At 42.3% G+C, this 19,803-nt stretch overlaps 1 protein-coding gene across 5 annotated transcripts in view; it reads right to left on the reverse strand.

Moving 5' to 3' along the window:
- Positions 1–4,721: 4,721 nt before the first annotated feature.
- The window catches only part of ccdc77 (coiled-coil domain containing 77), a 63,592-nt gene continuing 48,510 nt past the window's right edge, over positions 4,722–19,803 (reverse strand). For 4 of the 5 annotated variants that reach the window (XM_069903290.1, XM_069903291.1, XM_069903289.1 and 1 more), the window contains 2 exons: positions 5,961–6,113; positions 4,722–5,475 (listed from right to left, as the gene is read on the reverse strand). In XM_069903290.1, coding sequence (XP_069759391.1) covers positions 5,329–5,475; positions 5,961–6,113 — 300 coding nt within the window. In that variant the 3' untranslated portion in view covers positions 4,722–5,328. Of the gene's footprint in view, positions 5,476–5,496; positions 5,860–5,960; positions 6,114–19,803 lie in introns of those variants that run through there. The other variant, XM_069903292.1, reaches the window with a different exon arrangement.

Below are 19,803 nucleotides of genomic sequence, written 5' to 3' on the forward strand. Positions count from 1 at the left end.
CATTTGGGCCTTGCAGGAGCTGGGGCAACCTTGTTGGTGCACCGACATTAAGGCAGTCATCTACCAGGAGGAGCTAATGAGGGAATGCCGGTGTGACTGGTCTCAGGGCTGATCATATCAGACAAAGGCTCTTGGAGAAAGGCAATAGGACTCTGCAGAATTTGGTCAATCTTGCCAAGGCATTAGAGACAGCCCAACAAAACACGGAAGCTTACTTCTCCGGCAACGCGGCTGCCATATAGGGAGCATGGGTGCCACCATCTTGAGTCACAGGGTTCCAAGCAGCAGTTGCAATCTCTGAGTACCCAAGATGCTATTACTGCAGCCAGACAAAGCACCTGTGGAAGAATTGTCTTGCCAAAAGTGTGACCTGCTCCAGCTGCGGAAGAAAAAGATACTATGCAAGAGTATGTAGGTCCAGACCTTCCCCTTGCAGCACTGCGTGCTAACAGCAACCTTTGCCATCTTGGACCCCATCATTTCCGGCTTCACTTCCGGTCACGGAGAACATCACGGTGGGAACCTGAGCATGATGGTAGGAGTCGATGTCACTTCTGGCCTCACTTCCGATGGAGACCACGTGTGAACCATGGGTTCAGCTATCTTCGGGGCAGACATCTGGAGGTCATCGATGCACACATACAATAGCGAGACAGACAATGAACTGACACTGTCATCCATTGTTCAGGACCAGAGCAGCCTATATTAATTAACGAAGTCTACCACGGACATTGAAATAAAACGCCACATTACGAACTGATTGTTTAACATGGAAGCACTGAAGGCTTTATATACCTGGACACTGTACACCCCGCTCCCTCACAGTGACCCCAGTCCAGTGTAAAAACTAGTTGGCCTTCATCCCATTTGACCGAAATCCAAGGTAGCTGCACAGTAATTTTAAATTGCTCGTTATGCCACATCTCTGTACACCGGTCATATTGGGGCTGGACTTCCAGTGCCAACTTAAAAGTGTTCTGATGGAATATGACAGGCCCAACCCTTCCCTCACAGTCCGTAATAATCAACTTTTCAACCACCCGCCCGTCTCCCTGAAAACAGCCAAATCAGCGACCCGAACACAGCCCACTGCTCATGACCTTTAGTCAGTTGAGAACATTGGAACTGACCCGCAGCTGCCTGGTCTGCATAGATTGTAAGCCGCATTTCTATTGGCTAGAGAAAGCTCACCTAATCAAAGCCACCTGGCCCTTTGAACATCAAAGTATGCACTTCAAGGGCCCCCTCCACTCCACGAACCGGAACGTGCATTTTCTCAATATTGTTGAAGAGACAGTTGCTTTGTCCATGGGTGCCAGCACGGTTGTCCTGACAGCAGTTTGTGACACTCTGATTCCTGTCTGTTTGTATCTGACCTGTGCTTCTCCAGCCCCTTTTCAAGAGGGGGGACTTGGTGTGGCAGAAGTCACTTGACAACCCAAAAAAGGGTTTTAGCGAAGACTCACATGACAGAAGGTCACTTGGGCAACCCTAAAAAGGGCTTCGGACGTGTGGACCTAGTGTTAGTGACTAGGAGGTTATTGTGTGAAAATTCTCTTGTGAATAAATTAAAGGTCGTTGTTACCACACGAGAAGCTCAGGAAAGTCTCTTGTATTCCCCTGCCAAGGTTGTATATCTGCAGTGGTAACTGTCATCTCTCTCCACATCCAACTAAAAGCACAACTAAACTAAGAAACCAATGCTGAGAGATCAGATTCTATGGACTATTCTTTTGACTGACTTGAGGCTTTGTTTCGGGAGTTTTATTTTGGACTTGCACGGTAACGGTGTGGGATTTCCCCCCCCCCCCCCCCCCACATACACATTATGAATATCTGTTGTTAGTATATAGTAGCCATAAAGGCTTATGTTCGGGTGTTTAGTTTATTGAGTTACTTCTATTATTGACAATTATTAATAAATTTTGAGTTAAAGTTAACCCATTTGTTTATGCGTCTCTCAATTGCTGTTGGCGAGGTGTAATATTCTGTCTTACCTTGGTTTGCCCTTTTAAAAATGCATCACCTCACACTTGTCCGTATTAAACTCCATCTGCCATTTTTTGGCCCATTCTCCCAGTTGGTCCAGATTCCTTTGCAAGCTTTGAAGATCTTCTTCGTTGTCTACGCCTCCCATCTTTGTGTCATCAGCAAACTTGCTGATCCAATTTACCACATTATCATCCAGATCATTGATATAGACAACGAACAACAATGGTCCCAACATAGATTCCCTGAGGCACACCACTAGTTACAGTCTGAGAAGCAATCAACTATTACTGTTTTCTCCCAAACAGCCAATTTTGAATCCAGTTTACCACCTGTCCATCCATTCCTAGAGTCTTAACCTTTCAAACTAACCTCCAATATGGAACCTTGTCAAAGGCTTTTCTAAAGTCCATGTAGACAACATCCACAGCCTTTTCTTCATCTACTTTCTTGATAGAACATGACCTATCATGCACAAAGCCATGCTGACAGTCCCTAATCAGCCATTGCTGTCCAAATGCCTATACATCCTATCTCTCAGAACTCCTTCCAATAATTTACCTATTACGGACATCAGGCTCACCGGCCAATATTTATCCCCAATCTATTCAAGTCTTTTATGCGGCACCTTATCAAATGTCTTCTGGAAATCCAAGTAAACAATGTCTATCTGCTGCTTTCCTTCTACCATGCTTGTTATATCCTCAGAGAATGTTAAAAGCTCAAAGAAGTGGGGTCCATTGTATCTACAGCTCTGCAGTCAACAAAGCAATCTATGGCTGAAAGCAACAAGAAGCATACAGGTATGATATTATATTATTTTATAAAATCTACAAAAGTGAATTAAAATTGCGTTGAGGTATTCAAGCAAATAATATCCAGTAGTCTGGAGAATCCGCTTGTCCTGCCCCACCAAAATCTTGAGAGCACCGATTATTGAAGTTTTTTTCTCTCAAGAATCTTTGTACAAGTATGAATCAACCTTCAAACTACTTCCATAATGCTAATAAAAGCAGGAAATGGTTTTGAAGTCACAAAATGCATGTGTCAACAAAAGCCCCTTTTATGGTGCAACCATGCATTAAAGTCAGCTCAACAAAAAAAAAGGCAAATTTACCTTTTATGGAAAGGCTATAAGACTGATCCAGCATTGGCTTCATACTGAACAGCAATGAGAACCGTCTTCTGACACAGAGGGAGGCAGGGTAAGTGGTGCAGTAGCACTGCCTGTCACCGTGACATCAAACATACATGTTGAGAAAGGAAAGAGGCCTATACCCAAAATGGCAACTGAAGAGTATGTAAGAGCGTTGGTGGAGATCTGTTCAAGTAGTCTTAGGACTCATGCAGGTCTCCTGTGCAATGTTCATTGTTGAGTGTGCTTACAGGATTTTAAAAATTGTGCTCCTGGGTCGCGGGCTGACGACGTCATCAGTCTGCCCTTTGCAGCTGCTTTCAGCGGCATTGCCTTAATGGGGGAGGTGGAATGACCTCTCTCCACCTCTGAGTGTATCCTCTAGAGTCTAGACAGGGATCGGAGTTCACCTGCTTTTATGAAAATGAAGTGACGTAAAGATGGAGAATATCTCCCTGCCTTTACATTCGCTTTTTACACTATAAAAAGGCCTAAAGATTGCTATGAGAAACAGCAGCTAGCAACCACAATGTAAGTGCTCTCAAAACCAAAGAACCAATTATTTTCTGTATACATAATGATCAATGTATACATATTTAGATTTACTCAATAATGTAACAGAGAAAATGTGACCATACCATTCTGCAACAGTTGGCCAAATGGGCTTGTTAATTTCCAAACAACATCTTGAGAGAGGCAATGAAACACAAAGGCATGATGCACTGATGAGATCAGAAGGCTCTGGAGAGGGACTATAATGAGGTGTGAATTGTATCTGGTTGCTGTGAACATTCACTCAATAACAGGGAAACAATTGTTCAACTCTCCAGGCATTAAAACCACAAGACACTCTAGTTACAGTACAGTATTCAACACCACTGAAGCACAGATGCTTACTGAAATCCTGGGAGGTCCTTCATGTCAACACAGTTATCCAGGTCAAAATAGTTGCTCGCATCTGGTGAAACCATCAATTATCTGTCCTGGATTATAGTTTTGTAAAAAAATTCTTGCACCCAATCTCCCCTGCTTCAGAATCAGGGTTTATTGTCATGAACACGTCATGAAATTCGGTGTTTTGCGGCAGCGTTGTAGTGCTAACATTCAAATTATAACCATCTTACAACAATAATGTAAAAAACAATAGTAGTGCATGAAAAATAGACAGCTCATTGATTATTCAGGAATCTGATGACAGGGGGAGAAGAAGCTGTCCTTGTGCCGTTGAGTGCTCGTCTTTAAGCTCCTTTTTCCCGATGGTAGCAGAGTGAAAAGGACATGGCCTGGTGGTGGGGGTCTTTGAGGATAGAGGCTGATTTTTTCGTAGTTGTCCTTGACGGAATGAAGTCTGGTGTCTCTGATGTCGCAGGCCGAGTTAACAATCCTCTGGAGTTTATTCTTGTCCTGAGAGTTGACACCTCCATACCAGGCAGTGGGAAAAAAAATTAAAAAAAAGGACAAGAATGGAAAGCCTGCCTCAGATAAATCTGCTGAATTGCAGAGCATCCAGTGGTCCAGTGATTTGCTTTGGGTTTTGGCCAAGAAGAATTATAAGAAGTGGAAGAAATGGAAGTAAATGCTAGTCGTACTACACAGGTCAGTCTGGTAAATTATTTATCTAGCAGCAAAAGTATGACAGGATACAAAGCATTAATGATTACATGTATGCAGCCAGCAAACGTGTTTCAGACAGGAGCTCAGAAATTCAAGGAATCAATAATATCAAATCATTCAAAGAGTTGACACTATCAACTCGGTAAGGGATGGCGGGGTTTGGGGGGCGGGTGAAAGAGGGGTGGGGGATGGATATTCTGAAATATTCAACCAGTCACTGACACAGTAATGGACAGAACAACTTCAACAGTGCAATATCCATATGATTCATGCTAAGATCCTTACAGAGTTAATCTGAACAGTGCATCATGCAAAGCTGCTCTCTTCCCTAAAATCACTACTTCCCACTCCCTCCGACCCCAACTTGAACCAAAAATTAAATCCTTCCAAAATGAACTTGGAGCTAGACTGAGCATTTGAAAAATTGAAAAGCACTGATTTAAAGTTAGAACAAATCCATCACGTTGCTTGGTTTTTGACCAGCCCTTGCTCGATTGTCATAATGCAGTGTCCAGATATTCCCCCATTATTGGTGTATTCTTTTGCTGATACAGCCTTACTCAAGATCAAAATACTGCCCAAGAAAATCATTAGCCAAAACGCAGCTGATTTTCTAAGCCATAAATTTTTGCCTTTAGATTCTTGAGCTCTCCTTGGATCATCTTTGTCTGGTTATTCGACTGACGCACCTCATGAAGTATAGCAAGATCCTGGTCAGGACCAATCCCAAGTGTTACCTGCCAAGAAAAAGGGCAGTTTTGAAACTTTAACCTGAAGGTGTGGATAAGAAGAGCACCCCAAAACTGAAGAGACGAATCTGGCCTTTAGAATTACAGAAATTAGTAGCAATAATTTAGCAGTCTCCTGCTGCTTTCTGAGATCTGTCCATAAATATCCAATCAGCTGGACTCTTCTCATTACTTCTCAACTCAAAATTACTCCAGGCCTATAAACAAAAATATTACTCTAGGAATAGATATGCCATGACCTGTGAAGTCATAGAATTCTACAGTAGGGAAACAATCCCATTACAGAGGGGCCGAAGAGGTCTGTTTCTGTGCTGTAATGTTCTATGCTTCTAACAGGCAGGTGATCGGGGAACATGTTCTTAATCTGGTGAGCTATTGAGGAAAAAGAAATCAAAGTCTCAGAGAACAATTTAGAAATATGCTTCATTGTAGAATGGTATATATAGCAGTGAATATTAAATGCCCAAACCTACCTTGAACAGCTGCTTCTCCACATCTTTTAGCCTCTGCCGTAGCAGCTTTATGTCATTTTTAAAGCCTTCTACCTCCATATTCCGTCGCTTTTCCAATGCCTCATACCGCCGCGTCATTAATTGAAGCCGCTTCACTGTTTTATCAGAACGCTCCTGTATCAAAGCAGCACATTCTACATTAGCATGTGGAAAAGAGTGGCACAGTGGTGACATAAAAAGATGATTCATCCAGAATAAAAGCCTTCAGCAGATCAGGCAGTATCTGTAGAAAAAGGGAAACACATTTGACCTGAAATGTTAACATTCTAGGTCAAAAACTCTTCCTCAAAACTTCACCAGTTCTAACAAAGTGTCTCTGATTAAAATGTGAACCGTTTCCCTTTCCACACATGCAGCCTGATGTGCAGGAGGTTGCCAGTATTTTCTGCTTTATTTCAGATTTCCAGTATGTACTTTTTAAACATTTTTTTCATTTATTAGCATTCTGGAAACTTAGAACAACAACCGAGAGACCAGATATTCCATGTTAGCTGCTGTAGAATTTAAAGTTAGTTAATAATTTGGACCAAGAAAAAAAACACCAAGTCATTAGTAATGATGAGAAATACCACATCTTATTCCATAAAGAAGGGATCAGGCCTGAAATGTCAGCAATAATATCTTTGTCTCCTACAGATGCTGAAAGACTGTCAGAGATCCTCCAGCATTTCAGTGTGTTTTTACAACAATCACAGTGTTTTCAGACTTTCATATTTCACTCTCTTCATCATTTGGAGTCAGAAGGTCACAGTCTTGCAGCATGGAAAAAGACCCACAAGACCCAGCTTGTCATGTCAAACAACATGCCTACTTGATTTAGTCCCACTTGCCTGCATTCGGCCCGGACCCCTCCAATGTGGTTGTTCAATTTTTTTTTTAAAAAAGGAAGTGTTCAGACCTGCCTCTACTGCTTTGTCTGGCAGCTCATTCCATACACCTACCACCCTCTGAATAAAGAACCATCGCCTCATAGCCCTTCTATGTCCCACATCCTTCAACTCATAGTAATTCCCACTCTAAGAAACACTAATTCATCTTATGATTGTATAGACCTCACTAAGATCTCCTCTCAAGTCTCTCCCTGATAACTCAACTTCTCTAATCCTGTCAACAGCTTTGTAAACCTCTTCTGTACTCTTTCCAACTTCTCTAGCCAGGTGACCAAAACTGCACAAATTATTCCAAGTGTCCTCACTAATGCCTTCTATAACTTCAACATGGTATCCCAATTATTTTATTCAACACCCAAACCAATGGAAGATAGAGTCTTCAATGGTCTCTTCACTACTCTGGCTATGAGAACTTTCAACTTTAAAGAGCTCAATTCCTGCAGCCCAAGGTCCTTCAACTCCATATAATTCTTTTAGAGTCCTGCTGTTAACAGAGTCATTCCTGCTCTGGTCTGGAGAGGGAAAGGGAGGCAGGGCAGGGCACCCCTGTGGCCATTCCCCTCAGCAAAAAGTATACCCCTTTGGATACTGCTGAGGGGGATGACCTGTCTGAGCCAGGCAGCAGCTAGAACAACAGCACCGTGGTCGGCTCTGATCCTCAGAAGGGAAAGTGAAGTTAGATAGAGTAATACTCATAGGTGACTCTATAGTCAAGATAGTGTGTTGCCTCCAGGATGCTCGGGTCCAGGATGTATCTGAGCAGGTGCAGAATATTAAAGGGGAAAGGTGAGAGCCTGAGGTTGTGTACATATTGGTACCAATGACATATGCAGAAATGGGGTAGAGGTCCTGCAAAGTAAGTTTAGGGAGTTAGGAAAGAGGCTGAAGAGTAGGACCTCCAAGGAATAATCTCTGGATTACACCCGATACCACGAGCAAGGGTAGGTCAGTGCCGGAAGATGTGTGGCTGAAGAGATGGTGCAGAGGGAATGGTTTCAGGTTCTTAAATCATTTGAACCTTTTTTGAGGAAAGGGTGACCTATACAGGCATGACAGGTTGTCCCTGACTCGAGGGGAACCAATATTCTGGCAGGAAGGTTTGCTAATGCTGTTGGGATGAGGTTTAAACTAGATTCACAGAGGGGTGGGATCCAAAGTGAAGAGGCAGAAGAGACAGTTGCCACACAAGTAGGGACAGCTGGGAGGGAGCTAGTATGGAAGGATAGGGGAAAATTACAGCCAGTGGGATGAGTTGCAATGCCACAGGACACAGAGTCAAAAGTAAGAAAACATTAAAGGTTTTGTGTTTAAATGCACAGCATAAGAAATAAAGTGGATGGCCTTGCAGTACAGCTACACATTGGCAGGTATGATGTTGTGGCCATCACGGAGTCATAGCTAAAGGATGGATGTCATTGGGAGCTTAATGTCTAAGGATACACAGTGTATAATCGGGTAAGCAGAGGGAGCAGTGTGGCTCTGTTATAAGCAACAACGTTAAAAAGAGGTGACATAGGATCAGAAGATATAGAATAATTGTGGATTGAGTTAAGAAATAGCAAGGATAAAAAGACATATATAAACGTCCCAATATAGCTGGGATATGGACAACAAATTACAACAGCAAATAGAAAAGCAGTGTCAGAAGGGCAATGTCAAAATAGTCAAGGGGATCCATGTTGGGACTGGATCTCAAGAGAGAATTTGTAGAATGCCTACAAGATGGATTTTTAGATCAGGGGGAAATCAGTTGAATTGGATTTGGTTTTGTGTAATGCACCAGAGGTGATTAGAGAGCTTAGCGTAAAGGAACCATTAGGGGGCAGTGCTCACAATATGCCAGAGTTCAATTTGAGATTTCACAAGGCTAAAGTAAAGTCCAATGTGTCAGTATTCCAATGGTGTCAAGGGAATTACAGTGGCATCAGAGAGGAACTGGCCAAAGTAGATTAGAAGGGTGCATGAGTAGGGAAAATGGCAGAGCAACAATGGATGGATTTTGTCCATGAGGAAGGTGCAGGATAAATATATACCAAAAAAGAGGAAATATTCAAATGGAAAAATGTCACAACTGTGGCTGACAAGGGAAGTCAAAACCAAAACAAGAATAAAAGAGAGGGCATACAAGGAAGCAAAAAATCAGTGGGAATATAGAAGATTGGGAAAGTTTTTAAATCTTGCAGAAAGTAACTAAAAAACTGGTAAGAAGGGAAATAATGAAGTATGAAAGTAGGCTAGCAAATAATATCAAAGAGGAATAGAAAAGCTTCTTCAAGTATATAGGTTTGGTGGACACCAGAAGCCCTGGCAAATTTCTACAGATGTATGCTGGAAAGTGTGCTGACCGGCTGCATCATGAACTGGTATGAAGACACCAATACCCCTGAGCGTAAAGCTCTGTAAAAGGTAGTGGACACAGCCTAGGACATCACAGGCAAAACCCTCCCCACCATCGACAAAATCTACAGGGAATGCTGCCGTCAGAGAGCAGCAGAGATCATCGAGGATCCACACCACCCAGCGCACGCTGCTGCCGTCAGGAAAGAGGTATTGGTGCCACAAGACTCACACCACCAGGTTCAGAAAGAGCTTCTACCCCTCCACCATCAGATTTCTCAATGACAAACTCAATCAGGGATTTATTTAAAGACTCGTCCTTGGGCACCTTTTTTAAAAATTTCCTCTGTATTGCACAGTTTGTTTACATTCATCATCAGTTTACAGTTCTTTATTTGTTTACATGTATATTCGGTGTACAGTTTTTTTGCATTACCAATTAGTGCTTTGCCTGCAGAAAAAGAATCTTAGGGTTGGTTGCATTGATGTCATGCATATTATATACACTGACAATAAAACTGAAATCTAAATGAGAGGTGAGGGTAGATATAGGACCATGAGGAAATTACTTTGGAGAAATAATAATAGGAGACAAGATGGCAGAGGAAATAAATGAGTATTTTGCATCAGTCTTAGCAGCGTGCCAGTAGTCAAAGGGTATCAGGAAAGGGAAGTGAGAACAGTGACTATGTTAAGGGAGAAGGTGCTCAGAAAGTTGAATGGTCTAAAGGTGGATGTCTTCCGGTCCAGATGGATTACACTTTCAGATTCTGAAAGAAGTAGCAAGGCATTGCGAATGATCTTTCCGGAATCAATAGATTCTGGATGGTCCCAGAGGACTGGAAAAATCACTAGTTACCATTCGAGAAGGGAGGGAGGCAGCAGAAACTGTAGATCAGTTATCCTGATGTCAGTGGTTGGGAGCACATTGGAGTCATTTGTCAAGGTGAGGCTATGGAGTACCTGAGGGCACAAGAAGGTCGGGAAAATCTTGCTTGACAAACCAATTGGAATTCTTGAAAAAGTGACAAGTAAGCTGGATGAGGGAGATGCAATGGATGTTGTGTATTTTGATTTTCAGAAGGAATTTGACAAGGTGCTGCAACAAGGCTCCTTAACAAGATAAGAGCCCATGGTATAACAGGAAACATATGAGTTTGGGTAGAGCTTTGGCTGATTGTCAGGAAGCAGAGAGTTGAAATACAAGGATAATATTCTGGTTGGCTGCCAGTTACTAATGGTGTTACACAGGGGCAGGGTTGGGGCTGTTTTGTTTTATGTTGTATATTAATGATTTAGATTATGTAATAACTGGCTTTATAACCAAACGCAGAAGATACAAAAGTAGGTGGAGGAGCAGGTAGTGTGAAAGGAAACAGGCAAGTTACAGAAGGACAGACAGATTAGGCAAATGGGCAGTGAAATGGCAAATGAAATTTAATGCTGGGAAGTGTACGGTCCTGTACTTTATTAAAGAAACAATGAGCAGAGCAGTTTCAAATGAGGATAAAATTGAAGACACTCAGATGTAAAAGGACCAGGGAATCTTTGTTCATGATAGCCTGAAGGTAAACTTGCAGGTTGAGTTGGTGGTGAAGGCAGCAAATGCAATGCTGGGATTCATTTCAAGAGGAATAGAATACAAGAGAAGGAATGTGATGTTGATGCTTTATGAGGCACTGGTAAGACCTCACGGAGTATTGTGAGCAGTTTTGGACTCCTCATTTAAGAAAGGATGTGCTGATTTTGGAGAGGGTTTGGAAGAGGTCCACAAGAATGATTCCAGGAATGAAAGGGTTAGCATACCAGAAGTGTTTGATAGGTCTTGGCCTGTACTCATTAGAATAAAGAAAATGAGAGCGGGATCTTAATAAAACATTTTGAATGTTGAAAGGCATTGGCAGAGTAGATATAGAAAGGTTGTTTCCCATGGTGGGAGAGTTTAGCACAAGAGGGCACAAGTCAGGATTGAAGGGCATCCACTTCGAACAGAGATGTGGAGAAATTTCTTCAATTAGAGGGTGATAAATCTGTGGAATTTGTTTCCATAGGTGGAGGCTAGGTCATTGGATGTATTTAAGGCAGATATTGATAGGTTCTTGATTAGACAGGGCATCAAGGTTATGGGAAGAAGGCCATGCAGGGTGGGAAAATGGATAAGCTCATGATGATTAAATGGCAGGACAGATTAATGTCTGAATAGCCGGTTTCTGTTCCGATCATCATTGCAGATTTATGATTAACCCAAATGCACCATCTCACACTTCTGGGATTTGAACTGCACGTGCCATTGCAAATCCAGGTAACCTTCACTGTCCATCGTAGCATTCATAAGCAAATTTACCTTGCCACAAAACACCTTTGTCCAAATCATTTATAAATATTACAAAGAGCAAGGGTATCAGTACCAAACCCTAAGGCACTCCATTGGTCACGATCCTCCAGGCAGAAATAATGCCCTCTTGGACTTCTATTACAGAGTTCATTTTTTAAAATCCAGTTGGCCTCCATACCAAATATTTTACTTGCCCTTGTCTGCCTTTATAATCTCTTCAAAAAATTCTATCAAATTTAAGAGACAATTTCCCAAGCACAAATCTCTCTAATATTCCCTTGGCTATCCAAATGTTTATATTTCCATCTTTCAGAATTATTTTGAGCAGTTTGGTTGGTATGGACAAGTTGTGCCAAAGGGCTCATTTCCATGCCTACCACTAACATCAGGCTAATAGGTTTGCAGTCACCTGGATTATCCTTGCAGCTCTTTTTAAATGATGGCACTGCATTTGTAAACCTTCAGTCCTCTGGGATTTCTTCTGTCCTCAGTGATAAATTAAAAATGTCCATTAAGGCCTCAACAACATCTTTCCTGCCTTCCCAAAAAGTTTGTGGATGCATGAGGTCTGGGCTCAAGAGATTTATCCAAATTGATACAATTCAAAAATGCTCCCACCTCTTCAGTGCTGATGCAGATACCCTTTCAGCTATCTTTAGTTACCCCCCCCTCCCATCCCACTCCTGCTTATCCTGTTCATCAGTAAACACATTCACAAAATATTTGTTTAATATCTTCCCCATCTCCTCTGGCTCCAGACACAGATGCCCCTCCTAATTCTTATGGGGATCTATTCTTTTCCTCGTGACCACTTTGTTTTTAATATACTTCAAACATTACAAGATTCCCTCTTACACTATCTGCCAAAGCCATTCTTTTTAACCCTCCTCATTTGTCTCTTCACTATGCTCCTACATTCTTTGAACTCCACAAGCAATCACCTTGAATCTGTGCCTATACCTTATGTGGGCCTCTTTCTTATCTGTGCCTCTACATATCTTGTTAACTATAGTTCTCTCACCTTGCCACTCCACAAGGGACATTTTTATCCTGGACCTTCCTTATTGCCCTTTAAAAACCTTCCATTTGGCAGTTGTGTTTACTCTAACATTTGCATTCAGTCAACAATTGTTAACTCCTGCTCAATTATGTCAAAATTGGCCTTGATCTAATTAAGGATTTTAATTTGAGAACGAGTGTTAACCTTTTCCATGATGATCTTAAAGCTAATAGAAATGTGGGGTTCAGTCCCAAAACGCTCCCCAAATTACCTAATGAACTTCATTCCCTAATAGAAGGTCCAATGACAGGTTATCTGTCCTTAATAACACAGGTAGAATCTAGCTCTGCAAGGTACACATCGAAATAATTTAAAAAAAATTTAAATTTAGACATACAAGGCCCTTTTGGCCTAGGAGCTTGTGCTGCCCAATTACACCCAAATGATCTACAACTCCTGTACTTTTTGAAGGGTGGGGGGAAACCGGAGCACCCGGAGGAAACGCACGCAGACACAGGAAGAATGTACAAACTCTTTACAGACAGCACCTGATTTGAACTGGTGCTGTAACAGCGTTGTGCTAACAGCTACGCCAACTGTTCCACCCACTTCAAAAGTCCAGTTCATTAAACTAAGAATGCTCACTAGCCTTTTGCTTTGTTCTGATCAGCTGAATGGAAAAGCTCTGAACAGGTTTGGCAGCTCGTAAATGGGCATCTGTGGTGAGAATATTCTGCACTAGCAACAATAAATTGAAACTCAAATTCCTTCTTCACCAGTTTATTTGAAGTTTTCCCAGTACCTCAACTTCCTCCATCTTCCACCAACCCTTTAGCTGTGCAGTTATTTGACTTCTTGTCATTTCTAAACTCATGAGCAACCACATGGCTCAGAGATGACGACCTTTGAATTCCTGTTCTTTAATCTATCTAACTCCCTAAATTCACTTCGAAGGACTATGATGCACTCATTATTTCAACTTCTGTCATTAGTATCTTTAGCACGACCTCTGGCTGACCACACTCCACTTTCACAATATCTTCCAGCTGCTCCAAGATACATCTGACACCGACCAGGAAGCCTACAATTTGGGGTCTCATTCAGGTCCATCGAAATGTTTGGTCCTGTCATTATCGAATCCCTACCACTCAAGCTCATCACATCTTTTTTCTTTACTTTTGAATTTTTTTTTAATTTTAGAGTTTGCAACTACAATGCAAACAACATTAAAAATAATTACATAAATTATTAATCATTTATACATTGCATTGTCTTTTAACCCCCCCACCCATCCGCACCCTAAAACATAATTCTTCATAACACAATGGCATGTAAAGATACATCTTTCAAGGAGTATCTAACATAAAAAGTAAATACATCAATTAATAATTATTAATATATTGCATTATATTTAATCCCCCCTCCCCTTAATAAAAAAATGGAAAGAAAAAACAAAAATTATTCCAAAAGCACTCATCAAAACTATATATCTTCCAATAATTCCAATAATAAACTACTCCCATCTATCCTTGAAATACAAACACAAAAGAATTTACCCAAAAATATTAATACCACAATATCATATATAAAGGTCTTTTTAAAAAAATTATCCTCTAATTAGTATTTAATTGCAATATAACTCTCTAGTTTGTAAGTAATCTCATATTAATATCTTCAACTCCAAATATTGGTTGGCCCCAAAGAAATAAAAATTCTTCAACAATAATTAAAAATTTAAAACAAATATTAAAAAAGGGATTTCTCCCAAAATACTCTCCATAATTCAATATCATATACATACACACACACATATATATTTCTGAAAAAGAATCATTTATAGAAAAATAAATTCTCTAATTTAATATTCAACTCATAAATGCCGGCACCCCTTACAAAATAATCTCATATTAATCTCTTCATCTTCTAATATTCCTGATAGAATAATTAAAAATAATAAATAAACTAATTCTTTCATTTATAATATATAATTAATATTCCTTTATATCTGACCAAACTTTTTGCAGTAAATCAATTATTATCCTAAATTACTCCCAACTTCTATTTAAATCCAAAATATAAAATAAAAAAGAAAAATAAATTCCCTGTACGGCACTGTTAAATATACAGCACCACCCTCTCTATTCTTCGGGGTGTGGCATTTGCCACAAAGAACATGGTCAGAGGATCCCAGACCCTAGTACCCCAAACCTCCAAGGAATATATTTTTAACAAAGTATTAATGGCACCACCTACGGCTCCGAGAACGCTTCCACCAGCGTTGTCTCCGCTCCATCCTCAACATCCATTGGAGCGCTTTCATCCCTAGCGTCGAGGTGCTCGAGATGGCAGAGGTCGACAGCATCGAGTCCACGCTGCTGAAGATCCAGCTGCGCTGGATGGGTCACGTCTCCAGAATGGAGGACCATCGCCTTCCCAAGATCGTGTTATATGGCGAGCTCTCCACTGGCCACCGTGACAGAGGTGCACCAAAGAAAAGGTACAAGGACTGCCTAAAGAAATCTCTTGGTGCCTGCCACATTGACCACCGCCAGTGGGCTGATAACGCCTCAAACCGTGCATCTTGGCGCCTCACAGTTTGGCGGGCAGCAACCTCCTTTGAAGAAGACCGCAGAGCCCACCTCACTGACAAAAGGCAAAGGAGGAAAAACCCAACACCCAACTCCAACCAACCAATTTTCCCCTGCAACCGCTGCAACCGTGTCTGCCTGTCCCGCATCGGACTTGTCAGCCACAAACGAGCCTGCAGCTGACGTGGACTTTTTACCCCCTCCATAAATCTTCGTCCGCGAAGCCAAGCCAAAGAAGAAAGAAGAACCTTAATAATTAAATTACATCAACCAATAAGATAAATTGGAGGAGTCACATGATGGAGTAGTGGCCAGTCGGGGAACTCCAGCCCTCTCCAGAAAAGTTTAAAAAAAAGATAGAGAAAAAGCAAAGTCACAAACATAAAAACCAAAACAAAGTGAAAGTAAAAGTGTGGAGAAAATGGCAGCGAAGAAAGAAAAGCCAAAAACAACAGGAAGAAAAGAAGAAGGAAAGACGTCGGAAGAAGGTGAAGGCCTTACCTGTCCGAGGAGGCCCGCCGTGGAGAGAGAAGCCCGCTCCCTGAGGTCAGTCGAAGCCCTGAACTCGGGACTACAAAAATGGTTCACGGAGCCAAACCAAAGTGTGCAACCATGCATGCGCAAGACAAAAATAACACTGACGGGGGCTAATGTTCTGTGTGCCCTTTCTATTTCCATTTCTTCCTGTAATTCCGGTCTTACTAGGACCCTGGGGATCCATTCTTTTATAAATTCTTTCATATTTTTGCCTTCTTCATCTTCCTTAAGGCCCACTATCTTAATATTGTTTCTTCTTGGGACCAGCTGAGGAGTCGATCTCCACAGCTGAAACTGACAACAACACAACAAGAGGAAAATATAGAAAATAACGAGAGCAAGAAAGAAGAGTAAAAATAAGAAATCAAAGAAACAACAGATGATCAACCCAGAGGAAGAAGACCAACATCAACACACTTCTAATAAAAATAAGAAGTCCAAAAATACCCAACAAAATAAAACAAACAACCCAACAGGAAAACCAGAAGAGACAGAGGTAAAGGACACAGATCCTGGAGTGGGTTCAGAAGAAGAGGAGGAAGAACACAGAGAAATGGAAGATGAAGGGAAGGGCAAGAACATGGATATATTTTTTTAAAGAATATATGGAAACAGTAAAAGAATGGCAGTCACAAGAATTCAGTGAAATAAAAAAGAATAAAAAGTGCAGAAGAAAAAGTGAATAGATTAGAGATGATCATGACAGATATAGGAAAAAGATTAGACAAGGTGGAAGAATGAGAAACAGCCATAGAAATGGAAGTAGATGACTTAAAAAAGAAATTAGAAGAATCTGATAAAAAAGTTAAAGAGACACAAGAGCTGTTAGCTCAGAAGATGTATATAATGGAAAATTATAATAGAAGAAACAATATAAAGATAGTGGGCCTTAAGGAAGATGAAGAAGGCAAAAATATGAAAGAATTTATAAAAGAATGGATCCCCAGGGTCCTCGTAAGACCGGAATTACAGGAAGAAATGGAAACAGAAAGGGCACACAGAACATTAGCCCCTAAACCACAACCACAACAAAAACCAAGATCCATTCCAGTAAAATTCCTAAGATATACAACAAGAGAAAATATATTGGAGAAGGCAATGAAGAAAATAAGAGAAGACAAAAAACCACTGGAATACAAGGGTCAAAAAAATTGTTTCTCTCCAGATACAAGTTTTGAAATCCTGAAGAAGAGGAAGGAGTTTAATGCAGCAAAAACGACCCTATGGAAAAAAGGTTATAAATTTATGTTAAAATACCCAGCAGTACTTAAAATAGTTATTCTGGGCCAGCAAAACAGACTATTCTTGGATCCGGAGGAAGCACGAAAATTTGCAGAACAACTACAAAACAGACAGAGAGAGGAAGACATGTAACAAGAACAAAAATGACAACAAACTATATGTATGTGTGTATGTAGGTATATCTTTCTTTTCTTTGGCTTGGCTTCGCGGACGAAGATTTATGGAGGGGGTAAAAAAGTCCACGTCAGCTGCAGGCTCGTTTGTGTCTGACCAGTCCGATGCGGGACAGGCAGACACGATTGCAAGGGAAAATTGGTTGGTTGGGGTTGGGTGTTGGGTTTTTCCTCCTTTGCCTTTTGTCAGTGAGGTGGGCTCTGCGGTCTTCTTCAAAGGAGGCTGCTGCCCGCCAAACTGTGAGGCGCCAAGATGCACGGTTTGAGGCGTTATCAGCCCACTGGCGGTGGTCAATGTGGCAGGCACCAAGAGATTTCTTTAGGCAGTCCTTGTACCTTTTCTTTGGTGCACCTCTGTCACGGTGGCCAGTGGAGAGCTCGCCATATAATACGATCTTGGGAAGGCGATGGTCCTCCATTCTGGAGACGTGACCCATCCAGCGCAGCTGGATCTTCAGCAGCGTGGACTCGATGCTGTCGACCTCTGCCATCTCGAGTACCTCGACGTTAGGGGTGTGAGCGCTCCAATGGATGTTGAGGATGGAGCGGAGACAACGCTGGTGGAAGCGTTCTAGGAGCCGTAGGTGGTGCCGGTAGAGGACCCATGATTCGGAGCCGAACAGGAGTGTGGGTATGACAACGGCTCTGTATACGCTTATCTTTGTGAGGTTTTTCAGTTGGTTGTTTTTCCAGACTCTTTTGTGTAGTCTTCCAAAGGCGCTATTTGCCTTGGCGAGTCTGTTGTCTATCTCATTGTCGATCCTTGCATCTGATGAAATGGTGCAGCCGAGATAGGTAAACTGGTTGACCGTTTTGAGTTTTGTGTGCCCGATGGAGATGTGGGGGGGCTGGTAGTCATGGTGGGGAGCTGGCTGATGGAGGACCTCAGTTTTCTTCAGGCTGACTTCCAGGCCAAACATTTTGGCAGTTTCCGCAAAGCAGGACGTCAAGCGCTGAAGAGCTGGCTCTGAATGGGCAACTAAAGCGGCATCATCTGCAAAGAGTAGTTCACGGACAAGTTTCTCTTGTGTCTTGGTGTGAGCTTGCAGGCGCCTCAGATTGAAGAGACTGCCATCCGTGCGGTACCGGATGTAAACAGCGTCTTCATTGTTGGGGTCTTTCATGGCTTGGTTCAGCATCATGCTGAAGAAGATTGAAAAGAGGGTTGGTGCGAGAACACAGCCTTGCTTCACGCCATTGTTAATGGAGAAGGGTTCAGAGAGCTCATTGCTGTATCTGACCCGACCTTGTTGGTTTTCGTGCAGTTGGATAATCATGTTGAGGAACTTTGGGGGACATCCGATGCGCTCTAGTATTTGCCAAAGCCCTTTCCTGCTCACGGTGTCGAAGGCTTTGGTGAGGTCAACAAAGGTGATGTAGAGTCCTTTGTTTTGTTCTCTGCACTTTTCTTGGAGCTGTCTGAGGGCAAAGACCATGTCAGTGGTTCCTCTGTTTGCGCGAAAGCCGCACTGTGATTCTGGGAGAATATTCTCAGCGACACTAGGTATTATTCTATTTAGTAGAATCCTAGCGAAGATTTTGCCTGCAATGGAGAGCAACGTGATTCCCCTGTAGTTTGAGCAGTCTGATTTCTCGCCTTTGTTTTTGTACAGGGTGATGATGGTGGCATCACGAAGATCCTGAGGCAGTTTACCTTGGTCCCAACAAAGCTTGAAAAACTCATGCAGTTTGGCATGCAGAGTTTTGTCGCCAGCCTTCCAGACTTCTGGGGGGATTCCATCCATACCTGCTGCTTTGCCACTTTTCAGTTGTTCGATTGCCTTATATGTCTCATCCAGGGTGGGAACCTCATCCAGCTCTAGCCTTAGGGGCTGTTGAGGGAGCTGGAGCAGGGCGGAATCTTGGACTGAGCGGTTGGTACTGAAAAGAGATTGGAAGTGTTCTGACCATCGGTTGAGGATGGAGATCTTGTCGCTGAGGAGGACTTTGCCGTCTGAGCTGCGCAGCGGGCTTTGGACTTGGGGTGAGGGGCCGTACACAGCCTTTAGAGCCTCGTAGAAACCCCTGAAGTCGCCAATGTCCGCGCTGAGCTGTGTTCGTTTGGCGAGGCTAGTCCACCACTCATTTTGGATCTCCCGGAGTTTGCGCTGAAGATGGCTGCATGCGCGACGGAAGGCTTGTTTCTTCTCTGGACAGGACGGCTTTGTAAGGTGAGCCTGGTGGGCAGCTCGCTTCTTTGCCAGCAGCTCCTGGATTTCCTGGTTGTTTTCGTCAAACCAGTCCTTGTTTTTCCTGGAGGAGAAGCCCAGTACCTCTTCAGTGGATTGCAGTATGGTAGTCTTCAACTGATCCCAGAGGGTTTCAGGGGACGGGTCCGTGAGGCGGGTTGCAACGTCGAGCTTTGCTTTGAGGTTTGCCTGGAAGTTTCCTCTCGCTTCGTCTGACTGCAGTTTTATATATTATATAATATATTATATAATATATATATGTGTGTGTGTGTATGTATCTAAGAAGGGAAAGAAAGGGAAGAAAGGAAGTAAGGAGGGAATTAAGAGAGTGACCTTTGTTATATATGAAGATTAAAATCTTTTCTGGGGGGGTGGGTGGGGAAGAATTACAGTCACTGCGAAATCAGTTGACACTTGCGAGTGAATTCGCAAATCCAAATGGAGATGGGAGATGTGGTTGCCCGACAAGGGACAAGGGCAACTCAGGAAGGGGAGGGGCTATTGGGGTTAAAG

Source organism: Narcine bancroftii, chromosome 11 (assembly GCF_036971445.1).
Source record: "Narcine bancroftii isolate sNarBan1 chromosome 11, sNarBan1.hap1, whole genome shotgun sequence".
Lineage (NCBI taxonomy): Eukaryota > Metazoa > Chordata > Chondrichthyes > Torpediniformes > Narcinidae > Narcine > Narcine bancroftii.